Here is a 21,025-nt window from a genome sequence, read left to right as displayed (position 1 = left end):
ACCTGGGGCAGAAGCGGGTGGATTCACTAGGCAGATGTGGAGAGGGGAGGCCTCACCATCTGACCCTGGGGTCCAGGAAAGAGGGGTGCTGCTCACACTTGGGGAAGGGCTCCCCCCAACTCCTGCCAGGATGGTTAAGTCTGCCCTCAGGCAAGGAGAGCCAGAGCCCCAGCTCTGAGGCCCTCTTGTCGACAACAGGGGCTGCTGGGGACAGGAAGAGTGTCACATTTCATGGATGGAAAAAGCCAGCGTGTGTATCTATGTGAGATTCTGGATTCTCCATTGGACCAGGGCTCCTGAAGTCAGGAAGTGGGGGAGGGGAAGTGAGGAACCCAAGACTCAGACACGGTAACCTGCCCAAGGGAGCCATGAAGTGGCAGCACCATGATTTGGACACAGATACCTGGACCCAGAATCCCCTCTCTTAACCTCTGCACGCACCGCTCAGGCCTGGGACGTGGCCAGGCGTCCGTCTCCATCTGTCTAATGAGACTGACCAGCTCAGGCCATGCTGGACCCTCCCCACACGCCCCCTTCCTCCTGCCCAGCCTGTCTCCGCTCAGTTTTCCTTCCAGGTGCTTGCAATGGCGCCTTAACAAATCCTGGGTTCCTTGGGCAACACAACGCCCACTCTCCTAGCCAAGGACCCCACAAAATCCCCCAGCGCAGAGGGCCCCAAACCTGCCTGCATATCAGCATCACAAGGGAGGTTGTGAAATCCACACTCTTGGGCCCCAGGACCAGAGATCTGAGATGGACCCAGGAGTCTGGATTTGTCCTACATTTCCCTGGTAATTTCTGATGTCAGCCACATTTAGAAACTGCTGGTCCAACACATCCCTTGGTCCTCTGACTCTGGGCTCCAATGCAGGGGCCTGGGAGGTGGTTCACAGCAAGAGAACGCAAGGCAGGTCCCTCCCGTAAGGGACCCTGGCATCACCCCTCAACACCCCCATGAAACTGCGTCGCTGAACCCAGCCGGCACCGCATTCCTTTGTCCTGCCTGCAAAACTTGCTCCTTCCCCTGAAAAGGCCCCAGGCCACTTCCTCCAGGAAGCCCTCCTCAATCTCATCCCCTTACCCAGTCAGTCCTTGGCCCGTCTCCGTGTGCACAGCAGGTGAAGTACCAGTACAAACTTGCTCCTCCCTTTGCCAGGCCAGGCCCACGTCTCTATTTCCTTGGTGTCCCTCCCCCTCCCCAGGACTCGGACTGAGTGTGACTTGGGCCTCAGGTGCAGTGTCTGGCCTTCAGGAGCCCTGTGGAGATGATTAGTAACCGCTAGCACTGTTGAGCCTTTTCTAGATGCCATGCACCTCGGGAAGCTTGTTACATTCATTATCAAATTTAACCATCAACACCCTGTGCGGTAGGTGATATTTTTACCCCCGCTTCTACAGGTGAGGAAACTGAGGCACAGAGAGGCTATATAACCTCGAGGTCACAGGACCTCGAAGTGAGAAGGAAATGAGCTGGAATTCCAAATGCCCATGCCCTTCACCGCACTGTTTCCCCGTCCAACATCCCGGAATGCTGGGAATCCCAGCTGTAGACTGAATCCAGCATTTCCAGCCACCTTCTCTCAGACCACCCCAGTGTGGGCACCCGCTCCAGTCACTGGGTGAGGTCTCTTCCCAACTCACTGCACAGCCAGAGCTCTAGGCAGCCTACAGGGTGACAACGTGGCCCAGGGCCCCGCCCACCTGCTTTCTGTCTGGTCCAGCCAGCTGCCTTGGGCTGAGGCCAGGGCCCACGTGAGGCCCGACATACAGGGCTCTTGGTCCCCCTGACCTGCTGCTCAAAGTCCAGCAGTGGTTTCCCCAGATGGATGACCCATGATCCAGGGTCAGCAGAGACAAACCAGAGAGCAGAGTGGAGTGGCAAACTGCCACAGATTGCTGGGAGAGTAACTTAGCCTCTCTGTGCCTCTGTTTTCTTATCTGTAAAATGGGAGTAATAACAGTAGTACCAGGGAATTCCTTGGCGGTCCAGGAGTGGTTAGGACTCTGCGCTTTTACTGACAAGGGCCCGGGTTCAATCCCTGGTCGGGGAACTAAAGTGCTGCCCTGGAGGGCAGGGATGGAGAGGAGCTGCGTTCCTGAGAGTGAGAATGATGGGGAGTCGGGGGGGTAGGGCACGGGGGCCTTGTGGGGAGTGCAGACATCTCTCTGGGATCCTAAGAGAAGGCTGAGGACTCAGGCCCTGTTCGGCTGTGCTCCTTCAGATACCACCTCCTCTCCCCAAGCAGTGTCGGTCCAGGCAAGGGGGTGGATGGTCAGTGTGTGGCCTTGGCTCCCAAGGCACGGTCATGACACACCCAGTCTGCTCTCTGGGGAGGTGGGAATGAATGAAGCTCCTCTCCCATCCCCCACACCCATCTGGGGCTGGAACGGAAGCCAGGAGATGGGGATTCCCAGGGCTGGAGCCAACTCTACCTCTTCCCCAGGTCTGGCCTCCCACTCATTTCTGCCACCTCAGGTCTCCTCAGACTCCCCCGCCCTGACACACACACAACCAGCTGGGTCTGCCTGCTTCTCCATTTCCTGTGGTGGAACAGCACGACCTGAAGCTCCCACCCAAGCCCAGCCGGCATCCCTGGAGTCTCAGATCTCAGCGGCCATCGGGCTCAGGCTGGTCCTTCCCTCTCCGTGGCCAGATGAAGGCCTGCAGGGAAAGGCATGGGCCCAGGGAGAGAGGGGGGCTCAGCTAGAAGCAACTACAAAAAGAAGGACGGACCATGTTGCACCTGGACTCTCCCGCCCCCTCAGCTCTGTGCAAATTTGCTTGCTCGGATGCTGCTTTGTTGAAGGCCTTTTTCTGTCCCCCACATTAGTCTGGGGGCCCCCCAGGGCAGGGCACTGACGCCAGTGGGCAGCTTGGGCAAGGCCTGTAGGAAAAACTACCATCCTACGCTGCCTCCTTGGCCAGCAGGCTGAGGGGTCCCAACCACCTGGGTCTGGGACAGTTGGGCAGACTTCCCCAGGCAGCATCTGCCGGCAACACCTGCCCCCCCATCTGGAGGTAGGGGTCAGCAGGAATGGGCAGAGGGTCTGAGTCCCACTCAGTGATGCCACTTCCAATCAGCTGTGGCAACCTGAGACCAGGTGTTTAACCGTTTAGGGTCTCAGGCTTCCTATCTGCAAAATGAGGCCAATGATTCCTTATGTATCAAAAGGGTCTGAATGGAGCAAGGGAAGCACAGGGCCTCAAACTTGAGAGCGGCCTGACTTTCGCCACATGCCTGGGGACCCGCTTACTATCTACTAGGTACTTTACCTGGATTATCTCAGCAACACCCTGAATCCTGTACCCTCTGTGGGGGCTGCCTTGTGTCTCCTCTGTCCCCTCCCATCGCCTGCTAGGGGTCAGGGCACCCGAAGCCTTGTCATCAGTTTGGTCCCTCCAACTCACCTCCCTGGGCTTCATCACCTCCCTGGGCAGCTGGAGTTTCTCTCCTGGCATGGTCTGGGGTGGAGGGAGCCTACATCAGCAGAAGCAGAGGGAAGAGAGGCCCAGGGGGAAAAAAGGCCAGCAACTGGACCCAGGCCACAGGACCTTTGCACACACCACCAGCCCAGCCCTGTGCTTAGCACCTCCCTCACTGGATTTTTTGACCTGTCTTACTGCCCTGCTGGGATACTCCGGGAAAGCTGGGCCAAGAAAGAAAATGCGTTTATGGGCTGGGCATTGAGCTGAACTCTCACCAACAGGCCACATCCCACGGAATCCTTGTCAAGAGCTCTAGGACAGAGGTATCATCACGCCTGTTTTGCAGGCTAGAACACCAAGCCTCATGGAGATTAAGCACCACTGCTTTACCACAGGAGACGCATGGCCTTGGGCAGAACCTGGCACAAAGGAAGTACTCAAGAAATGGTGGTTCCCATCCCTTTTCCTGGCCCAAGGGTCTGCTAAACTACCATCCTGCCCCACTCTGGTTCCCAGTTTCTCTAGAAGAGTGGGCCAGGGGGAACGGGGGATGATGGAGGGTGTGGTCAGTCTGGCTCTGCTTCGCTGGGACTGCCAGCGGTCTGTGTCCTCCTGGGGCTCTCAGATGCTGACCGGGCGGCCCTGCAGGTGGTCCAGGGAGGGCTGGGGAGGAGAGTAGCACCCGCTCAGGATAGTGGGACACACTTTGAAATCCAATCTGCCTTGGGGTTGTAGAAAAAGCACTAGACCCGGAGTCCAGCAGATCTGAGACCCACCACGCCAAAGCTGGATCCCCCTGGGAAGTCACTACGCCTGTCTGGGCCTCAGTTTCCTCATGTGCAACCCGGAGAGAGCAAGACCCACCTGGGAGGGGCAGAGCAGACCACTGAGGACACGGGTGAAAGTACAAACGGCTCTGTGATGTGAGCCACCCCTTCTGTCCCCCACCCTGCCCAGGTGCCCCTCGCTCCATAGTTATGAGGCCTAGGTGTGAATCCTGATTTCAAAGCCCACAAGCGGTGTGACCTTGGGCAACTGAATCAACTCTGGAGCCTCAGTTTGCCCAGCTGGAAAATGGAAATGATAGAAGGATGCACTTCCAAACGTTAGGATCCTGCTTAATTGACGTCTGACTCATAGCCAGTGCTCCACAAAGGTAGTTATGGTCCTTATTATTGTGAGTGTTATTATTATTTGACCCTCTGGGTACTGAACGGGACTTGGGCCGTTCCTCCCCTCCAGCTGCCCGAAAGTGGGAAACGCAACCCTAAGAGGGGAAGTGCCTTGTCCAAGTCACCACTGATTCAGTGGACAACTGGCCTGAACCCAGAACCCCTCGGAAGCCCAGGCCTCCCCGACAGGCCAGTCCTAACGGAGGCAGCCCCCAGACCAGCCCACCTGCCCCCATCCCCCCCACCCCACCTCCGGCCCCGGATCCCCCCCTCCCGCCCCCGGCCCGGAGCCCTCACCCTCCGGCTTGGCATCACCCTTCGTTTCGACCAGGAGCAGCCAGCCCAGCGGGGCCAGGAGCAGCTGGAGCCGCATGGTCCGGGTCTGGGAACGTCCGGCGTGTCCAGCGGCGCTCGCTCGCAGGCTGGAAACTTCCCGACGGGGCCGGCGATCCCGCTGCCACGCACTGGGCCCGCCCCGGGGGCGGTGTCGCGCCGCGCTGCCGGGGGGAAGGGTTTCCTGCAGACTCGCCCGAACCCGCGGCCTCTCCGAGTCCGGGCAGCTCCCTGCGGGCCCGTCCCTGCGGCTCCCGGGTCCTTCCGCCGCCGTCCTCCTCCCTCCCTTCTCCGGGGGCTTCACTCCGACCGGAAAGAGGAGGGGAGACGGGGGCGAGGCAACAATTTCTATACCCCGGACCCCGCGCCAAGCCTTGATGGTATCAATAAACGTTAAGCCTCGGTTTCCTCTCTGGAAGGTGGGGTTTATAATGGTATCTATGCGTTGGGCCTTGCACGGGTTAATGACATTGTTACCTGCAGTGCCCTTAGAACAGCTCCTTGATAAGCCCTCAGTAAATCTCAGCTATTCAGATTTCATTCGCCCTCGTCCAAAGCCTTGGGCGTGAGGGTCTGAGCCTGGAGCGGGCGAGGCCTGGCAGGAACGTGTTCAGAGGCATCCACACGCCTGCCGAGACCCTCCTGGCTGCTGCAAGTGCAGAAAGCGCATCACCGCCCCGCAAAAAGGGACTCACTTAATCTGCCTTTTTGTCCCTGGGAGGCAAAGGGAAACTCTGAGACAAGGAAGGTCTTGTTCCTGAGGTCACATTGTTGAATGAATGGATGAATGAATGAATGAGAGAGAGAGAGAAGAAAGTGAGGGAGGGAGGGAAGGAGGGATGAAGGAAGGAAGGAAGAAAGAAGTTGTTTAGGGTCTCTTCACAGATGTGGGTCTTCAAAAAACAAATCAAGGGTTTCTAGAACAAGGGTTCCTGGAGCAGATGTCAGCTAGAGGCAGCCATCTCTGGGAAAACAACAACAACAATTTTCATCCTTGGAAGAGACCCTCAAAGGGAGATCCTTCCCAGCAGGTTAGGCTCCAGAGGAGTGGGTAGTGGGTACAACCCTGGGTGGGCAGGGGGTTCCCCACTCGCAGGGGGAAAGGGCAGAGGGAGGAGGAATGTCATGATTATCAATGAACAACATAAAGCAGGCCATGCTAGGTCCTGGGGAAAAGAGAAATCAGCAGTACTCTTAAGACTGCTTCAGCCAGGGTAATGCACTACTGACATGATGTTACATGGGAAAAGCAGTATATACTGTATGACCCCACTCAGCAAAAATATATCCTTACAGATACAATGCATAGAGATGATGCTAAAAGAAAATGACAGCCAAATATTTACAGTCATTATATCCAACTTGTGGGAATGTGTGTGTGTGTGTTATTGCCAGGTAGTTTTTATTTTCTTATTTGTATTTTTCATTGTTTTTACAATCATTTTACAATGAATATATACTATTTGTTCAATCCAAACAAAGCCAACACATGTTCTTTTACGTTGATAGGTACAATGCCTGGGAACCTGGGAAATCATCTCACTGAACAGAGATTTACTCATGGTAAAGATGGTAGAAGTAAGGCCCAGGGGGACCCAACAGCAAGCTTAAATTCGAAAGGCAAGTAAAGGGAAGAGGCATGAGTGCAATCCAGGGCCTCTGCCACCCAGCTGGGACCTGGGACCTAGGGCGGGGTGTTTCTGCAGCTGGGGACAGGACATGGTGCCAGAATCCACCGGATGTTTTTGAATTCAGGAGGATGCAGACTGAAATTCCAGCTCCTTTGAGGAGGAAATGGAGGGATAAGCAGAGGGGAAGAGAAGGAGCATGTGTTGACTGGCTCAATTTTCAAAGCTCTGGCTTATGCCATGTTCCCCACAGCCCTGCCAGTTAGGCAGTATTGCCCCCATTTGTGAAATAAGGAAACCGGGGCTCAGAGATGTGAAGCAACTTCCTCGAAGTCACACAGCTGATGGGGGACCACAGTAAGGGAGGCGACTTTGGAAACTGGCTCTAACTTCCCTTTTGCTCGGGCCCAAGGAGAACCTCAATGGTGACATACTATGGACGGAAAAAAATCCTTGGGCAGTGGAGTTCCCAGAGTCATTGCAAATCAGGAGGGAGAATCAATCTTGGAGGCTGCTGGCCTCCCCTGGAGAAAGGATTCACCCTGGTGAAGCCTGCCTGCCACCCTTCACCAAAGTGCTGGAACTTGAACTCGGTCCAAGCTTCATCCAAAAGGAGGACTTGTCTCTTTAACCAGGGGTGGCTGCTGCCTAGATGTTACTCAGGTTACGTGCTGCACGTGTTGTGCACAGTTAAAGGCACAGGACTCTGCTTTTCTGGGAAGCAGAAAGGATAGCTGGACTGGAGGGTAGTGGTCTGGTGCCACAAGGGGCTTTTCTCCCTTTCATCCTCTGCTTTTCTCCATTTTTACCATTTCCTTTCTTGACCCGAGGAAGAGCGATGGCCTCAGTGGACAGCCACGTTCTGTGCTGCCAGCCGATTCTCAGCCTCCTCCCCCTTTACACCCATCAGCTAGTCCCACTGGCACCTACCCCCTTTGATGATGATGATAATAATAATAATAATGGAATTTCTAAGCTGTTCCCTTAAATGAAAAAAGCAATATGCAAGAGTATATAATATGCTACAATTTCTGTGAAGGGAAAAATATAGGTCTCTGTCTATATGGCTATATATCTGTAAGTGAATAGAATTTCTGGAAGAGCATCCAAGGAACAGGAAGCAGTGGTTGCATCTGGGAAGAGGAACTGACCAGCTGGGGCTCCAGGAAAGAGGAAGACTTAATGGCCGCTCTTCCCCCTTTCGTATAGGTTGAATTTTGTGTCATGTACATGTGTTTCCTGTTTCCTAGTAAAAATAAATTAAATAATGAATGGTTATTTTAAGCCAGGCAGTATGCTAAATGTTTAACTTGTTTATCTAACTTAAGTCTCAGAGCAATCCTACTCTGTCTCATGATCCCCATTTTATGGATGGAGAAACCAAGGCCCAAGGAAGTTAGCTGACTTGCTAGCAAGCGGCAAGGCCAAGATTCAAAACCCCAGCAGCCTCACGCCAGTGTCCTTACTCTTGACCTCCTGGCTTTGTCGTGGCTGTGTTGCTGATCGTGGGCTGTGATTCCCTCCCCTGGGGTGTTTGAGAGTGGTAAGGGAGTTAAGAGCACCAGCATGAGACTTCTCTTTAACGTAGGAATCGACTTCCAGGAATTGCTCCCCCAGAAGCAGTCTCAGAAGTAGGCCAAGGTATATGTCTATTACACAGACATTCGTAATAGGGAAAAATAATTATGTGGGTTTACATTTACTGTGTACTTACCCCATGTCATGCACCTTGCTTGCTTTGCCTGTATTAACTTACTTATTCCTCAGAAACCTGAGAGGCAGTTTCTCTGGTCATCCCCATTTCACAGGTGGGATCAAGCCTGGTTTAGTCCTTTGCTCTCATCTCACTGTGCCTCCCAAGTGTTTCTGCCTCCCTGAGGGGCTTGGATGGATCCTATCTCTCTAACTGTAGGTTATGGATTCCTGCACATCCATGAAGTTATTCTGTGGGGTTTGCGAAATCCTGGTGGAAATTAAGAATTTTGTGTGTATGTTTTGATAATGATCTTAAAAAAGAAAAAAAAGAAGGTAAGCATACTGTAGGATCACCTGGACAGCTGCCTTCTTATAGGGTGCTGGCCCTAAGACTTGGCAAACACACATGTGTCTGCTCACAGCCCACAAGAAGCCACCTCAAATGACCGTTTAATTTTCAACAACTGGGAAGCACTGTCTGTCTGGCTTTGGAATGTCCTGAAACTAAAGTGGAAACAATCGGCCCATTGTCTGCCCCTGTGCTCAGATTGAATTTTTTCCCCAGAAACAAAACAAAATTTGTCTTTTGCATTGATAATACACAATTTAAAAGCATTTTCAAAGCATGAGACTTTAGTGTTTTATGTTATTTAATAAGTTAAGACTCACGGTTGACATCAAGCAGACGAGTTGGTGTGGTAGAGAAATGGACAGTCCTGGGCCTGATTTGTGTCCCATATGCTGTACATGCAGCCAGACAGGTCGGGAAGAGTTGTCAACAAAATATATCCTAGGAAGTCTGGTTGACAGTGCTTACTTTCTTTTCTTTTTCTTTCTTTCTTTTTTTGGGGGGTACTATTCTGTACAGTTCTAAGTCTTTTATTTTTTTTGCAGTGAGGATCATTTTCACAGAAAAAAAGTTTTTAAATTATTTTTTAAAAATCTTGGGGCTGTTGAATCCATTAGTAGCGAATGGGGCCCAACACGTGTTCGGTTTAGCTAGCGCGGTGGGTTTTTTCGTTTTTGTTTTTGTTTTCCATGAATTGGCCGCTTCCAGTCCTCCGCAGACCCCTCTCCTCTTCTGGACTTGACTTTGCAGGCGCGAGAACTGACGGTCCAAACCCCGGCGGTGCCCGCCCCCTCTTCGCTGTGGCCCCGCCTCCTTCTCCCGGGCCCGCCCCTCTCCCCTCCCTCTGCCCTCCCCTTTTCCATCTGTCGCAAAAGAGTAGGCGGCGCTTGACGGCCCGAGTCGTTTGACGGCCGGAGGCAATCGAGAAGGAGGAGGAAGCGGCTGTGGCGGCTGCCGCGGCGCCTGTGACGGGGGCTGGGGTGGGCGCCGCGGTCCGGGCCCGGGAGTGAGGCGCGGGCGGCCGGGCCGGTGGGCTGGGCGGCGGGCCCGGCGGCCGCCCCCGCGCCGCGCCCGCGCCTGGCGGCCCGATGTGGCTGCAGCAGCGGCTTAAGGGGCTGCCGGGACTGCTGTCGAGCAGCTGGGCCCGCCGCCTACTCTGCCTGCTCGGCCTCCTGGTGCTGCTTCTGTGGTTCGCAGGCTCCGGGGCGCGGCGGGCGGCGGGCGGTCTGCAGCTGCTGCCCTGGCCCCGCGGCGAGCCGGGCGCCGCCGAGCCCTCTGCCTGTCTGGAGGCAGCCACCCGCGCGTGGCGCGGCCTGCGGGAGCGGGGCGAGGCTGTACCGCTGGGCCCCGGAGTGCCGGCCCTGGTGGCCAACGGCTTCCTGGCCCTGGACGTGGTCGCCAACCGGCTGTGGGTGACCCCTGGGGAGCGGGAGCCCGCCGTGGCGCCGGACTTCGTGCCCTTCGTGCAGCTGCGCCCGCTGAGCGCGCTTTCTGAAGCTGGAGAGTCAGTGTTGCTGCTGCGGGAAGGGCTGCTGCGGCGGGTGCGCTGCCTGCAGCTCGGGACTCCGGGTCCCGGCCCTGCGGCCGCCGGCCCGGGCCCCGCCTCGGCCTCCGGCCTCGTCACGGGATCCGGCCGAGACTGCGTGCTGCTGCAAGAGGACTTCCTGGCGCACCGGGGCCGACCCCACGTCTATCTGCAGCGCATCCAGCTCAACAACCCCACGGAACGCGTGGCCGCGCTGCAGACTGTCGGGCCCACTGCCGGCCCGGTCCCCAAGGCTTTCACCAGCACCCTGGAGAAGGTCGGAGACCATCAGTTTCTCCTCTACTCGGGCCGGTCCCCGCCTTTTCCCACGGGGCTGGTGCACCTGCTGGTGGTGGCCGCCAAGAAGTTAGTGAACCGTCTCCAAGTGGCTCCCAAGACGCAGCTGGACGAGACTGTGCTGTGGGTGGTGCACGTCTCCGGCCCTCTTAACCCCCAGGTGCTCAAAAGCAAAGCAGGCAAGGAGCTCAAGGTGCTCCAGGACTTGGCACGGAAGGAAATGCTGGAGCTCTTGGAGATGCCGGCGGCGGAGCTGCTTCAGGACCACCAGCGCCTCTGGGCCCAGCTCTTCAGCCCAGGTGAGGCCTGGCGAGTGCTTGGTCCACCGTCCACACCTTGCACCAGGGTGAGCACGGTCCACCCTGGAGATGCCCCTGCAAAGTCTGCAGAGGTGACACTGAAGGGCGGGGTCCCGGGGTGGTTCAAACTTGGGCTTGGCGTTTGATCTGGGGCTGACTCTTGCTCCACCACTTAGTAGCTGTGTGACCTTGAACCCTACTCTCTCTGGGCTTGTGTTCAATAATAGCAGTAGCACCTGCCTCAGAGGACTTTTATGAGATTGTCATGAAAGAGGAGTGTGAAGGGCAGGTCTTATTGTTATTCGTTCTTGTGGCTGAAGCCTTATTTGAGCAGCGTGGTTTGGGAGGTCAATTGGTAAAGGATAAGCCAGAGGCCTGGCCGATCCCGGGATTCGTTTTTGTTTTTTGTTTTTTTTTTAAATGTGCTTATTTATTTTTGGCTGCGTTGGGTCTTCACTGCTGCACGCGTGCTTTCTCGTTGTGGTGAGTGAGGGCTACTCTTCATTGCGGTGCATGGGTTTCTCTTGTTGCGGAGCACGGTCTCTAGGCGCGCGGGCTTCAGTAGTTGTGGCACGTGGGTTCAGTAGTTGTGGCTCGCGGACTCTAGAATGTAGGCTCAGTAGTTGTGGCGCACGGGCTTAGTTACTCCGCGGCATGTGGGATCTTCCGGGACCAGGGCTTGAACCCGTGTCCCTTGCATTGGCAGGCAGATTCTTAACCACTGAGCCACGAGGGAAGCCCGATCCCAGGATTCTTAACTCAGTTCCCCACAGTTCTGGCGGTGACAGGCATGGGCTTCTTGACATGGCTCCCGCTAGCCTGAGCTGTGGCCTCGCTGTTGTGGCTGCAGCTTTCTCATGGTGGGGGGGGTGGGTAGTGGAATCTCTTCAGCAGGTGGGATGCTCCTGTCAAATGAAAACTCCTTCGCCCCGTTGACTGCTTAAGAAAAGGAAATCCTAGTGTAGAGGAGAGAGAGATTAAGAGATTTTGGTTTCCAGGGTTCTAGTTGTCTAAATCCTAAACTTAGTTGCTCAAAGAGTCTTTAACTTAGTCAAGTATTTATCGAATGCTTCTGCCAGAAAGTGTTCTTCACGTGGGGCATACGGAAGCAAACAGAACAAAGTCCCTGTTCTCATGGTTCTTAAATTCTGGGCGGGCGGAAGACAGACATTAGAAAGCGAAAATTTGGATAAAAAAAGCGAGATAGCTTTTTAGGCTCAAGCGTTTTAAGGAGAAAAGATAAGAATATGTGCTTGGGGGTGAGTGACTGCAGTGGGTGGGGCGAAGAGTGTCAGGGAGGCCTCTCCGAGCAGGAATCGCAGAAGCTGAGGCCTACACAGCTAGAAGAAGCGCCGTGTGGTGGTCTGGAGGGAGCCAGCAGGGCAGAGGCCCTGAGGCAGGGGCGGGCTTGGTTGAGTGGCCACTGTGGCTGGCAGGTAGTGAGCAGGGGGAGGGTGGCAGTGGCCTGAGAGAGAGTAAAGGGCCTTGGGGCCTTGGTGAGGACAGTGAATTTCATTCTAAGTGAGATGGGAGGCAGGGTGGAGGCACTACCTGGTGCACATTTTTAAAGGTCCCGGTGCTGCTGTGTCAGAGTGTAGACAGTGTGGGGGAGAGGGGGGAGGTAGAGTGGGGAGACCAGATAAGAGGTTTCGGCCGGAGCCCAGGTGAGAGGACGGTGGCTGGGACCAGAGCTGTGACTGCGGAAGCAGAGGTGGATGAGTCGGATACTTTTGCAGCTGGAGCCACCGGGGCGTTCTGTGGACTGGCTGTGGGGAGTGAGAACTTGAGGGTGACTTCTGGATTTGCGGGGAGGGCTCCAGCGGGTGTCTGGAGATGATTTAGGGAAGGATTAGCATGGGGCTGCAAGGATTCAAACCTTGTCAGTTTCCAAATGCTTGTCAGACATCCAGCTTGAGACACCGCGTGGGCGGTGAGCTGAGTCCAGAGCTCATACAAATCTGGGAGATCCTGTGCTCAGATGTTTAAAGCTGCAGGCCCGGTGAGAGAGAAGCAGCCCACGACTGGCCAGGGCGTTGATGACAGTTCTTGGAGTCGGGGAACTGGCCTTTTTACTTGGCGCCCTAGGCTTGGCTAAATCTGTGTTCTTCTGGGCTCTGGCAGGAGCCCCACTGGCAGGATTTTCAGTTTCAGGCCCAGAGAGCTCAAGGTGGTCACGTGAGGAAGCCAGGCAGGATGCTGTTCTCCCGTACTCGTGGGAGACTGGAGCTGCTGTTTTCATCCCTAAGGACAAAAGCTTCGTGTCTCTGCTGCTCTTGGGCTTTGTTTCATAACCTCAGCCTCTTGGCCATGCCGTTCCTCCTTAACGTACAACCTCTGTGGTGTTACAGGTGTGGAAATGAAGAAGATCACCGATGCCCACACTCCGTCAGGCCTGACCGTGAACCTGACGCTGTACTACATGCTCTCCTGCTCCCCCGCACCGCTGCTCAGCCCCGACCTGAGCCACAGGGAGCGGGACCAGATGGAGTCGACACTCAACTACGAAGATCACTGCTTCAGCGGCCACGCCACCATGCATGCTGGGAACCTCTGGCCGGGCCACCTGTCCTCCATCCAGCAGATCCTGCAGCTCTGGGACCTGTGGAGGCTGACCCTGCAGAAGCGCGGCTGCAAGGGGCTGGTGCGGGCGGGCGCCCCGGGCATCCTGCAGGGCATGGTGCTCAGCTTCGGCGGCCTGCAGTTCACCGAGAACCACCTCCAGTTCCAGGCCGACCCCGACGTGCTGCACAACAGCTACGCCCTGCATGGCATCCGCTACAAGAATGACCACATCAACCTGGCCGTGCTCGCGGACCCCGAGGGCAAGCCGTACCTGCACGTGTCGGTGGAGTCCCGCGGCCAGCTCGTCAAGATCTACGCCTGCGAAGCGGGCTGCCTGGACGAGCCTGTGGAGCTGACCTCGGCGCCCCAGGGCCACACCTTCTCGGTCATGGTGACGCAGCCCATCACGCCGCTGCTCTACATCTCCACCGACCTCACGCACCTGCAGGACCTGCGGCACACGCTGCACCTCAAGGCCATCCTGGCCCACGATGAGCACATGGCCCAGCAGGACCCCGGGCTGCCCTTCCTCTTCTGGTTCAGCGTGGCCTCCCTCATCACCCTCTTCCACCTCTTCCTATTCAAGCTCATCTACAACGAGTACTGTGGGCCTGGCGCCAAGCCCCTCTTCAGGAGTAAGGTATAAAGCCACTGCGCCTCCAGAGCCCGGGGCCCTGGCCTCGCGTTCTGTCCCGAGTCTAGTGTAGTGGGGTGGAGGGTACGTTAAGCTCCAGCTCTGTGCTCCCACTCTTTAAAGAGCCTGGACTCAGGAGAAACGGGCTCTGTGGCTTCTGGTTTGGAAAAGGAAGTAGCACTTGATCTGAAGGAGTGGGAGAAGGGCCAGAGGCAGGTCTGAGCTCCTCAAGCGTGAAGAACCCGGAAAGTCAGATCAAAGGGAAATGTGCAGGCCGCCTTCCCGGGTGGCCGTCACAGGACAGGGGCTGCGTTTGCATCGCATGGATCTGGCAGCCTCTGTTAAGCAGGCGGGCGAGCCGCTTCTCCCTGCTAGGTGGTGGGCTTCTCTGCTCTTAATCTGGCGTATCCCCATTCGCCCGTGGTTCCCAGCTGATCAGGGGTACAGGCCAAGCTGCCTTCGCAGGTCCTGCCCAGCGTCGTCTGCCCGCCCCTCCAGCCGGGCCTGGCCAGAGCAGAGCCCGTGAACTCGCCGCACCCGCCTAAGGAGGCACCTGGGCCCCCGAGTCTGTGGCAGCTCTAGCCCGTCCCTGGGCCAAGCGCTGTCAGCAAGGCGGGCTCGGAGCCTGGGTGGGGTGCCAGCAGGGTGTCTCCATCGCCTGCTTCCCTTGAGATTGCTGTAGCTGTCCACCGGGGTTGGCGTGAGCAGTAACGACCTGTCTTGTTGATTGAACAGGAAGATCCCAGTGTCTGAGCGGCATCAGTCCTGCTTTCAGTCACCACTTGCACAAGACACCCAGCACTGAAAGTCCTGCTGCTGCGAACAAGGGATCCTTGGAAAGCACCCAGCCTTTTGTGCCTTGTTGGGGGACACCAGTGACTCGGAAGTGCGTGTGGATGTTCAGGAGTTTGCATCGGGGAGCGGGAGGGGAGGGGCTGGTGGACTTTTTGTAAGCTTTCGACTCAATAAAATGAACCTATACGGAAAATACTTGAAATTGAACTCACTCTTTCCACTTTCCTCCTTTCTTCTGTCCCAGGAAATAGACCCTCTTTTGAAAAGACTTGTCTAGGAAAAAATGTGTTCTTTTCCTAATTTAATGTGTTCTTTCTTGAATGAATTTTTAATTTATTGTTGAGATTTTGCTGGATGGCTTTTGCATCCACTCTTGGTAGTGAATCTTGGCAGTGATTTCCAATATGCACCACCTCGGGAGGTTTGGAGGCCCGCATGCCGCCTGCGTGGAGGAGGTGGGTCTCCGTCGCCCTCGGGTTTGCACGTTGTGTCTTTCTTATCATGAGCCTATGGAGATCTGTGGTTTTGTACCTCTGGGCTTCAGGGGAGGTGTTTAACTTTCTAGTGATGATGATTGTTGGGTTTTGGAATACCAAAGCTTTTTTTTGTGTTCTGTTTTTAAATAAATCTCTTTCAAACCTCCACGACCGGTTTGCGTGTGGTTGAGACCTCTGGAGACATCGGACTTTCCTCGGTCACCAGGCTTTTGGATAGAGTCTGAAGCAAAGACCCCACCGTGGTGACAGTATTCTTTTCCCACGTCCTCTCCGCTTCAGAGGAACCCACTCAGAGGCTGTGGAGGTGGCCCCCGTGCTGCCCACCTGCGGGATTGCTGCATGTCCCAGCTGAGTGGGCTGCTCGAGGAGCATTACCCTGGCCCCTTCCTGCTGCAGTGCCTCTCCCCCTGCCTGCCCTAAAGAGAGTTGCCTGCCCCGGTTTTGCTGCCCATAGGACCGGGGGCAGGAAAAACCATGAGTGGGCCTCCTGCAGATTGTTCTCGAAGCTAAGGTCTGAGTCCTTCCTTTGTGGGGAGAATGGAGCAAAGAGGGGCCAGGCTGAGTGTGCACCATCACCTTAGTGTCTTGGTGGTTTCCCTGGCTTCCCAGATGGGCAGCCTGACTCACCAGGAAGCCAGGTTTGCTTGCCAGGTTGCCGAGTGTCCGGCCCCCGCAGGTGGCTGGGAGAGAAAGTACACAAGGGTTTCAGGCTCTTCTAAAGTTGCTCTGGTTTGCTGTCGCTCCAGTCCTGTGCGCCTTCCACCCCTGCTCTGAGGGTGCCTCACCCTTCTGGCCAGGGGCCCTTGGCTGGCAGGGGGTTTGGTGGGCTGTGGTGTATGGCGTGACATGCCCTCTAGTCATTGCATTCAACTGGAAGTTACTTGACCACAGGAGCGGCGCTTCATGGCTCCCACTCACCCTGTTAACTTGGAACCAGGCATGGTGTGGGCTCCCGTACATGTAAACACGAACCCACGTACCTGTACCTGGAGAATACCGAGCCAACGACTAGAATTTCAGTAGACGAATACTTGCGAATTATAGGTCATTGAAGTGAGCACGTGTGTTAGGTATTTTACATCAACACGGCCTCATGCAGGGAGGAGGTCGCTAAGGGTTAAGATCCCAATTTGAGAGATGAGGAACCGTGCTCCAGGCCGAGCAGCCCAGGCTGGGATGCAAACTGGGGCTCGCTGTCAGCCCAGCCTCTCTCTCAGCCCCTACACTCTGTTTCTCCCCATGCTCTCTCCCCACACACTCCTCTGATGGCTCCCGCAGGATGGGGTGGGTAATGCATTTGCTCCTGCCCTCTGGGATGACGTCAGCCCACTCTGAAAGCGGCTGGGCGTCTGCCGTGAGCCTCTGCAGTGCCTCCAGTTCAGCCTCATTTGGGAGCAGGCCATCCACTAACTCTAGTGGGTCTGCCTCTCACGGTCCAGTAATGCACTGGAGCTTTCTTCTTGGGCTGGATGCACAAAGAGGCTTGGTCAAGGTGCTTTTCAGGGGTAGACACCTGGTATGGAATTGCATACTACCCAGCACTTCCCAACAGCTGAAAAGTTGGTTTGGAAATGTATTAACTCCCTGAAAACCTACGGGCACCTTGGCCTCTCGTGCTCCATCTCACGTCCTCTCAGGTCACCTTTCACTCCTGCCGTGGTTGCAGCCACCAGCTCTTTCCAGGTGCGGGTTCCTGGCAGCATCTGACCTCACCTTCTCTCTGACCTTCAGGAAGCTGCTCTGCACTCAGCATGTGTGTAGCCTCAAAGCAGGCCAAGGATATCGCTGCTAGGGGCAGCCCTTCTCCCATGAGAGACGGAGCCAGTGGACCAGTGCTCCCTCCGCCATCCCCTGGGCGGACAGTTCTGTGACACATTCTACACGACTCCTCAGACGGCAAGATCAGGCCCCCCACTGCCCACAGTGGTGAAGAACTTGGGAAGACACCCTTGATTCAATTTCCCTCCCTCCATTTTACCCTCCCCCAGCCTCCCTCTGCTGTCCCCTGGGATCTCTTCCTAAATAAACTACCTGCACACAAGTTTTGCTTCGGGTTAAGACACTAACCAGGAGGTCTGTGGCTCCTCTGGAGGGTTTTTCCAAGAGGAAGTTGGATTCTCCTGTGGGTGTTGTTACGGACTGATTCACATGTTGAAGCCTAACCCCCAATGTGATGGTGTTTGAAGGTGGGGCCTCTGGGAGGTGAATAGATCATGAGGGTGGAGCCCTCATGAATGGGATTAGTGCCGTTATACAAGAGACCCCAGGGAGCTCTCTAGTCCTCTCCCTGCCGTGTGAGGACGCAGAGAGACCACAGCTATCTCCAGCCCAGAAGAGGGCTCTCATCAGAATCTGACCACGCTGGCACCCTGATCTCAGACTTCCAGCCTCCAGAACTGTGAGAAATAGATTTCTGTTGTTTATAAGCCACCCGGTGTGTGGTATTCTGCTGTAGGAGCCCAAACGGACTAAGACAGTCATATTCTTCCATTGGAGGAATGGAACTTTTCAAGGGTGATAAACCAAAAATCCAGACATTCGTAGTGTCTTAGATTAAAAAAAACCTTAGAGGGACTTCCCTGGCGGTCCAGTGGTTGGGACTTCGCCTTCCAATGCAGGGAGTGCAGGTTCGATCCCTGGTCGGGGAGATAAGATCCCACATGCCTCACGGTCAGAAAACCAAAAAAACATAAAAAACAGAAGAAATAGTGTAATAAATTCATTAAAGACTTTAAAAAAAAAAAAAAAAAAAAAAAAAAAAACCTTAGAGGTTTTTTTGCTCAAGGGTCCATAACCTGGCTTCAAGTGACTTATGAACCCCTGGAATTGCAAAATGTATGTACTTTTTTTTTTCATGAGGAGAGTTTCTGTAGCTTTCCTCAGATTCTTAAAAGGATTCCTGACCTTCAAAAAAAACCCTTAAGAAGAAGATAAGACTTTGGGGTCTTGTTTTCAGCCCCCCACCCCACCCCCAAGAAGTCTGACCTCCGGCCATCTGCTTAGGGGTCTGGTGATCGGGTGGATCACCTCACTTGCTGAGGGGCACTTGTTCCCTTGCAGAAAGGAGGCCCATCTCAGCTGAGCTGAGCAAACAGCCTCGCCATGAACAAGCTACCTAGTCTCATAATCGTGCTTCCTGGGAGCCTCTCCTCTGGACTTTGGCTGATGGAAGCTTCAAATAAATCATTTGACTCAGTAAATGTTCATTGTGAATCTTTGGGATTTCCCTGGCGGTCCAGTGGTTAAGACTCTGCGCTTCCACTGCAGGGGGCATGGGTTTGACCCCTGGTCAGGGAACTAAGATCCCACATCCCACATTCTGCATGCCGCACAGCGAGGCCAAAAAAAAAAAAAAAGAAAGAAAAGTTCATTGTGAATCTTCTAGCAGGCCATGCATCCGTCCAGCCCTTGGGTGACAAAGGGGGAATGGTTACGATTGATGATCATCGTCTGTGTGCTTGGCACTTCCCCACTAGCTCAGGTTCTGTGAAGGCAGTGGCTATACCTGTCTTTGACTCTGGATGGCCAGAGACTACAATGCCTGGCACAGGGTAGATGTTTAAAGAATAATTGTTGAATTGTGTCTGTATGCGTTATGTCATTCAATCCTTGTGTTTCAGTTAAAACAAAGGGGGTTGCAAGTGACAGAAAACTTAATTATAACTGGCTTAAACAAAAGGAAAAGTACTGGTTCCATAACAGTATAGTCCAGGAGGAGCTTCAGGAATGGCCTGATCCAGGACTCAAATAATTTCAGTAGGATCCATCTCTTAGCTCTGCTTCCTATAGATTGGTTTCCATCCTCAGATTGGCTACCCTTGTGGAAACAAAATGGCCACAGTTATCATAAGCCTTTTGCCCTCCTAACCAGGACATCAGAGTCTGAGTCCCAGCATTCCTACCCAAAGTGCCGAAGTTCACCTCTGATTGGACAGCCCATCCCTGAGCCAATCATGGTGACCAGGGTGCAAGGGATATATTAATTAGGTTAGACCATTCAGGCCACCTCAGAGCTAGGCATTGGGTCAATCTCAAACCATTGAACAGAGAATAATAGGAGAGGAGTGGTTCCCCAAAGGAAATTTGGGGTACTCTTGTCAGGAAGGAGGGGAAGTAGATGCTTGGCAGCAAAGCACAGCTCTCCAGTATACCCTGTAGGGCAAGCTTTATTCCCATTTTACAGATGAGGAAAGTGAGGCTCCGAGGTGATAAGGCACTAGGCCAAAGTCACACAATTTGTGGAGTCTGGGATGTGTCCCAGGTCTGCTAGCTCCAAAACTAGAGGCTCCCACTACTTGCCCAAGTCACGGTGGACACATTTTGGAAATAGCCACTTGCCTATTTGCCCAGAGCTGCACCAGTCTCTTTTTTTTTTTTTTTTTAATTTTATTTATTTATTTTTGGGCTGCGTTGGGTCTTCATTGCGGTATGCGGGCCTCTCACTGCGGTGGCTTCTCTTGTTGCGGAGCACGGGCTCTAGGTGCGCGGGCTTCAGTAGTTGTGGCATGCAGTCTCAGTAGTTGTGGCTTGTGGGCTCTAGAGCACAGGCTCAGTAGTTGTGGCGCATGGGCTTAGTTGCTCCGCGGCATGTGGGATCTTCCGGGACCAGGGCTCGAACCCGTGTCCCCTGCATTGGCAGGTGGATTCTTAACCACTGCATTACCAGGGTAGTCCTGCACCAATCTCTTCTGATCAGGAATGTTGTTGTTTTTTCATCCAGAAGTCTCTCTGGGCAGGACATTAGGTGGACTGTACTTATCTCCAAACCCATTTATCTGATGTGGGGTTCTCAGTCCCTGTATTTGACCAAATCCCCTTAGTAACCTAGTTGACTGGAAAGAGGTCAGATACAGACCCTGAGCTGGAGGAATGCACAGTCTAAAGGGGAGACAGACAGATAAGAAAATGGACAATTATACTGCGGTCGGGGCTGTGGAGTATGGGGCTGGCACATCTAACCTCCACTGGAGGGTCAGGGATGGCTTCCTGGAGGATGATGAGTGTTCCCTAGGTTAAGGTGTGGGAGAGGACCGTCCAGGCAGTGGGCAGAGCACGAGTAGACATACAGAAATGGGGAAGTTTAAAGAGGCAATGGACAGTAATACTTCAGTTTGTCTGGAGCATAGAATCCAGGAAGGGAAAAAAAGTAGGTATTAAGCTTAGACAGTTGGGATTTATGGTTCCACCTCATTGACCTGTAAAGGCAAGGGGTAGGTGGGCTCTGGCCCTAACTCATGGCAATGATAACATTACAGGTAATAATTTCTCCCGAGGATTAATCACTTACTCTCCCCTAGTTACTGTCATAATTTTAGCCAATCTTTACAGCTTCCTCCAAAACCAAGGAGGACAGTTAATCATCCTGTTTTACAAAAGTAGAAACTGAGACACAGTGAAAGAGACTTGCCAGAGATCACTGACCACCTTGCAGGACTGACACTCTCCCAGTGGCAGGTTAACTATCACCTCTGCTAGTATGTGAAGGAGAGTGCTGGAAATCAGAGCTCCTGGTAGCCCGCGAGCACCACAGGAATCAATGTGACTGTTCAAGGGGGTCCTGAGAGATGACCAAACGGAGGACAGGTGAGCTCAGGAGAAAGACTGTGGCTTCTCTCAAAAGAAAACTTCAAGAAAAGTTAACTAAGCAGCATTTCTGGAGCTGGGAGCTGGATGCGAAAGAGTGGGGAGTGGGCTGGGAGTTAGGGGGCCTGGGTTCTGTCTCCAGCTCCGTCATTATCATTGTGTAACCTCAAACAAGTGGGTTAAGTGTTACACTCTAGGTTCCCACCTGTAAAATGGGTCTAGTAACACC

At 54.3% G+C, this 21,025-nt stretch overlaps 2 protein-coding genes across 3 annotated transcripts in view; one reads left to right on the top strand and one right to left on the bottom strand.

The window, feature by feature from the left end:
• PLOD1 (procollagen-lysine,2-oxoglutarate 5-dioxygenase 1) overlaps positions 1-5,154 on the bottom strand; it is a 29,956-nt gene extending 24,802 nt beyond the window's left edge. The window contains exons 1-2 of one of the 2 annotated variants that reach the window (XM_036867365.1): positions 4,897-5,069; positions 3,410-3,463 (exon numbers count right to left, since the gene is read on the bottom strand). In XM_036867365.1, the coding sequence (XP_036723260.1) occupies positions 3,410-3,463; positions 4,897-4,972 (130 nt within the window). In that variant the 5' untranslated portion in view covers positions 4,973-5,069. Of the gene's footprint in view, positions 1-3,409; positions 3,464-4,896 lie in introns of both variants that reach the window. The other variant, XM_036867373.1, reaches the window with a different exon arrangement.
• Positions 5,155-9,530: 4,376 nt separating this feature from the next.
• Positions 9,531-15,355, top strand: KIAA2013 (KIAA2013 ortholog). The gene is made up of 3 exons (XM_036872054.1): positions 9,531-10,725; positions 13,074-13,927; positions 14,657-15,355. The coding sequence occupies exons 1-3, from the start codon at positions 9,693-9,695 to the stop codon at positions 14,672-14,674; spliced, it is 1,905 nt and encodes a 634-aa protein (XP_036727949.1). The 5' UTR covers positions 9,531-9,692; the 3' UTR covers positions 14,675-15,355.
• Positions 15,356-21,025: the final 5,670 nt, after the last annotated feature.

Source organism: Balaenoptera musculus, chromosome 1, assembly GCF_009873245.2.
Source record: "Balaenoptera musculus isolate JJ_BM4_2016_0621 chromosome 1, mBalMus1.pri.v3, whole genome shotgun sequence".
NCBI lineage: Eukaryota > Metazoa > Chordata > Mammalia > Artiodactyla > Balaenopteridae > Balaenoptera > Balaenoptera musculus.
This window is presented reverse-complemented; position numbering and strand designations above follow the sequence as displayed.